Below are 5579 nucleotides of genomic sequence, written 5' to 3'. Positions count from 1 at the left end.
ACATATTCACTCACCTGGTTGGGTTTTAAACTGTTTGTACTTTGTATTTTGCATTTGTATTGGTTCACGTCATTGTAGTTCTATATATGTGTGCCGATTTTAGAAAAGGTTTTAACTAACCACTGATGAAGGCCCTAGAGGCCGAAACACGTTTGGGTTTGTGGTTACAGATATCAACCTTAAGTTTGGCCATTGTGCCATCATAATGCTTTCAAAGAATTTTAAAATCTGTATAACGCTTCTAATAAAATATATTTGTAATATTTCCACATAGACTTACATCAATTTTCCTCTCACCTAACCCCAGGTACCCAGCTTTTGTTTTCAGGTTGGGTTTCATTCCCCTCTTTTTTCTTCCATCCCTCCAAGGAATTCAGGGCGGCTTGCAGGATTCTCCCCTCCTCTGTTTTATCCTCACGACGACCTTATGAGGTAGGTTGGGCTGAGCGAAAGAAAAGAACTGGCCCCAGGTCACCTTCGGCACAATCCTAAATGGAGTTGCATCCTTCTGAGTCCATTCAGTGATCTTAGAAAAATGTGGTTTTTGCTTGGCTTCCATGAACAGTGAAGAAGGGATAGGATGAATAGGGTTGCCAACCTCCAGGTGGTACAGGAGCGATATGCTAATAAACAAAAGTGCAAAAAGTTATTTTATAAGCTACTTGTGTGTGTGTAAGGTGCCTTCAAGTCGCAACCGACATATGGCAACCCCTTTTGGGGTTTTCATGGCAAGAGACTAACAGAGGTGGTTTGCCAGTGCCTTCCTCTGCACAGCAACCCTAGTATTCCTCGGTGGTCTCCCATCCAAATACTAATAAGTGTTGACCCTGCTTAGCTTCTGAGATCTGACGAGATCAGGCTAGCCTGGGCCATCCAGGTCAGGGCATAAGCTACTTAATTACATACATTTACATAGACATGACCTACAATATAACAAATAAAGTGACTAATGTGCAGTGTATATGAAAGTTTCAAAATTGTCTCTTGACAGAGTACAGTAAGTATCCTTGAAATGCAATATCATGTAGTCTTGTTGAAGCCAAAGTCTTGATGAGGATACGGCCGTTTCAAATTCTCTGCTACACTATGGATCCTTACCCTGACGGGGATGTGTGATACAACCTACAATGTATTGATGCATGTATACAAATATAAGAAGACCATTGCTTGAAGGACTGATGAAGAATTATTTATTAAGAATTTGAAACGGCCGTATCCTCATCAAGACTTTGGCTTCAACAAGACTACATGAAATTGCATTTCAAGGATACTTACTGTACTCTGTCAAGAGACAATTTTGAAACTTTCATATACACTGCACATTAGTCACTTTATTTGTTTGTTATATTGTAGGTCATGTCTATGTATGTTCACTTGTCTATGTAAATGCATGTAATTAAGTAGCTTATAAAATAACTTTTTGCACTTTTGTTTATTAGCATATCGCTCCTGTACTAATTTTCTAATCTGTTGATGCCAGTACAGTGGTGCCTATTTTCTCCCCAACCTCCAGGTGGTGGCTGGAGATCTCCTGCTATTACAGTTGATCTCCAGGTGACAGAGGTCAGTCCACCTGAAGAAAATTGCCACATTGGAAGGAGGACTCTAAGGCATTATACCCCACTGAAGTCCTTCCCCTCCCCAAACCCTGCCCTCCTCAGGCTCCACCCCCAAAATCTTCAGCCCCAAAATTCCACCCCGGAGCTGGCAACCCTAAGCACCCGGGAGCAAGACATCCCACAGTCTGGGGCAGCCTAGAGGCTGGTTTGGGTCTGGTTACTTGACAACTTCCTTGTATTTCTCTCTGCACTTTTTACACAGATGGATGCAGACATTTTTATTTGAACTTTTTGGAACATTTGGAAAGTGAACTTGGAGCGGTGGACTCTAATATGGAGAACCGGGTTGGTTTCCCCACTCCTCCACATGAAGCCTTCTGGGTGATCTTGGGCTAGTCACAGCTCTCTTAGAGGTCTCTCAGCCCCACCTCCCTCACAGGGTGTCTGTTGTGGGGAGGGGAAGGGAAGGTGATTGTAAGTTGGTTTGATTCTTCCTTAAGTGGTGGAGAAAGTCGGCATGTGAAAACCAATTATTCTCCTTCTGCACTGCTTTGACCTCATTTTAATTTTTTTTGTTGCTTCTGTTATTTAAATTGGATGGGTTTATATTTGTATCTTTAATTTTTTTTATAAACCTCCTTGGGGAACAGGTTTTTTTTTTGTTGAAATACAATACAGGGGTATTAAAACATTATTTTCTGCAACGAAACAAAACATAATGGTTTTATTATGCTTTCTTTTTTAATTTATAGATCCATTTACTTAAGATAGCAAGAAGCCAAATATGGATGCAGGAAACTCCACCAAGGAAATGGTCCTCATTACAGGAGGAGGAGGCTATTTTGGTTTCCGGTTAGTGGCCATTGAATAAAGGACGGATTTTATTTTGCAATCAATGGAGCAATAAAGCTGCAGCCATATTTAGCAGCAATGCTATTTGGTGGAAAGAAGATAAAACCATTTCAGTTATTTCAGTCACTTAGTGGTAACTCCAGAAGCTAATTGTCTTGTCTGAAGTCTCAAAAAATACCACTCCATCCCTGACTTCATTAAATCTTTCTAACTTCCTTGGCTCCTGTGTCTTTGCAGTGGAGATTAGAATTCCAGCCCTATGGCTGTACAAACTAGGGTTCGCCATTTGACTGTTCAAAAGAGATTTGATCCACTGAGGGTAGGGGGAGAAGTTGTAGCTCTGTGACTTTGCAGGCAGAAGGCCCCAGATTGAGTCCCTGAGCATCCATGAAAAGGAGGGGAGGGGCTGTGGCTCAGTGGGAGAGTATCTGCTTGGCATGCCGAAGGTCCCAGGTTCAATCCCTGGCATCTCCAGTTAAAGGCACTAGACAAGTAGGTGATGGGAAAGACCTCTGCCTGAGACCCTGCAGAGCCGCTGCCAGTCTGAGTAGACAATACTGACCTTGTTGGACCAAGGGTCTGATTCAGTATAAGGCAGCTTCATGTGATCTTAGGTGTCGCGAAAGACCCCTCTCTGGCCAAGAACTCGGAGAATTACTGAGCTAGATGGACAGATATAAGGCAACTTCATAAATTCCTAACCTGACCAGGCAAATGTTGGCCAAGTATTTTTTAAAGCACTGTCTTTATAATAATAGCCTCGTAGCCCAGACTAGCCCAGACTAGAGTTTGGAAGTTAAGCAGGGTCGGTGATGGTACTTGGATGGGAGACCACCAAGAAAGACGGGTTGGTACGCAGAGGAAGGCAGACCACTGGGGGAGGGGCTGTGGCTCAGTGGAAGAGCATCTGCTTGGCATGCAGAAGGTCCCAGGTTCAATCCCCGGCATCTCCAGTTAAAGGGACTAGGCAAGTAGGTGATGTGAAAAGCCTCCGCCAGAGAGCCTAGAGAGCCGCTGCTGGTCTGAGTAGACAATACTGACTATGATGGACCAAGGGTCTGATTCAGTATAAGGCAGCTTCATGTGTGTGTTTCATGCTAATTTCTTGCCTGGCATCTCCATGTGTCAGTTGTGATTTGATGGCACACCATTATTATTAACTTAATGATGGTGTTGTAGTGGTTAGGAGCAGTGGACTCTAATCTGGAGAACAGGGTTTGATTCCCTACTCCTCCACACGAGCGGCAGAGGCTAATCTGGTGAACCAGATTTGTTTCCCCACTCTGCACATGAAGCCAGCTGGGTGACCTTGGCCTAGTTGCAGCTTTCTTAGAGCTCGCTCAGCCCCACCTACCTCACAGGGTGTCTGTTGTGGGGTGGGGAAGAGAAGGTGATTGTAAGCCAGTTTGATTCTGTGGTAGAGAAAGTAATTGAGAAAGTGGGCATATAAAAACCAACTCTTCTTAATTAGAGTTGTGTGTCTGAATCGGTTCAAAGCATTAAAACAATTTCTGATGCCCTCCATCCCATCAGCCCATCCCCTTCTATTCTGTAGACCTTTCCTGTAAACACGTTTCCTGTCCTCTTCTAGTTTAGGTTGTGCCCTGTCCCAAAGGGGAGCGGACGTGATTCTTTTTGATGTCTCCAAGCCCATCCAAGAGATGCCAGAAGGTGTGAAATTTGTCCAGGGCGACATCCGGCACGTCTCTGAGTTGGAAGGAGCCATCCAAGGCGTGGATTGCATCTTCCACATCGCTTCCTATGGGATGTCCGGCCGGGAGCAGTTGAACCGCAAACGTATAGAAGACGTCAATGTGAGAGGAACCGAGAACGTCATCCAGGCTTGTAGGAAACATGGCGTCTCGAAGCTGGTTTACACTAGCACTTACAACGTGGTGTTTGGGGGCCAAGTGATCAAAAACGGGAATGAGTCGTTGCCTTATCTACCTCTCCACCTTCATCCGGACCACTATTCAAGAACCAAAGCTCTAGCAGAGATGAAGGTTCTGGAAGCAAACGGGACCTTCTTTGGAGATGGGCCAGGGGTACTGAGAACCTGTGCTCTGAGGCCTGCTGGTATCTTTGGACCTGGAGAACAGAGACACCTGCCAAGAATTGTCCGCTACATTGAACAGGGGTGGTTCCGGTTTGTGTACGGGGATCCCTGCAGTTTAGTAGAGTTTGTCCATGTCGATAATCTGGTTCAAGCTCACATTTTAGCGGCGGAGGCACTAGGATTCCCCCAGGGGCATATCGCAGCGGGGCAGGCGTACTTCATCTCAGACGGTCGACCGGTGAACAACTTTGAATTTTTCCGCCCATTGGTGGAAGATTTGGGCTACACGTTCCCTACTCTCCGCCTGCCTCTTTCGCTCATTTATGTCTTTGCCTTTCTCACCGAGATGGTTCACTTTGTCGTGGGGCGGTTGTATAATTTCCAGCCCCTCCTGACTCGCACGGAAGTGTACAAAACCGGTGTCACGCATTACTTCAGTTTGGAAAAGGCCAAGAAGGAGCTGGGCTACGAACCTGAGCAGTACAGCCTAAAAGAAGTGGTTGAATGGTTTAAGGCCCAGGGCCATGGACGGAAGCCCAAAACATACACCCTAAAACATTTGCTTAGGGATACAGCGCTAGTCCTGCTGTTTTCTGTGGTGATCCTTTCATGGCTGCCCAAAGCAGTATGGGGATCTGACAGGGGGACCTAAAAAACAAGACTTTCCAAATGGTGCTCAGTGAAGACTGTCAGGAATCGCTCCTTTTCTTCTGATGTCGCAGAAAGAGTCACATCTGGGATGACTGTCTGTCGCATTTTGATTCTCCCCTTTTCTCCAAGGAGTTCAGGGTGGTATTCCTGGTTTCCCCTTCCCCATTGTCTCCTCACAACAGTCCTGTGAGGTAGGTTAGACTGGAGAGTGAGCAAGTAGTCTGAGGTCACCCAGTCACCTTCATGAGAGGCAGCATAGCGTAGTGGTTAAGAACGGTGGTTTGGAGCAGTGGCTAATCTGGTGAACTGGATTTGTTTCCCCACTCCTACTGATGAAGCCAGCTGGGTGACCTTGGGCTAGTCACACTTTCTCAGCCCCACCTACCTCACAGGGTGTCTGTTGTGGGGAGGAGAAGGGACGGTCATTGTAAGCCGATTTGATTCTTAAGTGGTGGAGAAAG

At 45.7% G+C, this 5579-nt stretch overlaps 1 protein-coding gene across 1 annotated transcript; it reads left to right on the top strand.

The window, feature by feature from the left end:
* The first annotated feature begins 2331 nt into the window (after window positions 1-2331).
* Window positions 2332-5119, top strand: SDR42E1 (short chain dehydrogenase/reductase family 42E, member 1). Its single transcript, XM_056862381.1, has 2 exons — window positions 2332-2411; window positions 4003-5119. Exons 1-2 carry the CDS (start codon window positions 2344-2346, stop codon window positions 5117-5119), a joined length of 1185 nt encoding a protein of 394 aa, XP_056718359.1. The 5' UTR covers window positions 2332-2343.
* The last annotated feature ends 460 nt before the right edge of the window (window positions 5120-5579 follow it).

This window comes from Euleptes europaea, chromosome 17 (genome assembly GCF_029931775.1).
Source record: "Euleptes europaea isolate rEulEur1 chromosome 17, rEulEur1.hap1, whole genome shotgun sequence".
Taxonomy (NCBI): domain Eukaryota; kingdom Metazoa; phylum Chordata; class Lepidosauria; order Squamata; family Sphaerodactylidae; genus Euleptes; species Euleptes europaea.
This window is presented reverse-complemented; position numbering and strand designations above follow the sequence as displayed.

Coding starts and splice junctions, on each gene's coding strand:
- SDR42E1 (XM_056862381.1), top strand. CDS start 2,344: ATGGATGCAGGAAACTCCACCAAGGAAATGGTCCTCATTACAGGAGGA. Junction 2,412..4,002: donor GGAGGCTATTTTGGTTTCCG/GTTAGTGGCCAT, acceptor GTCCTCTTCTAG/TTTAGGTTGTGCCCTGTCCC.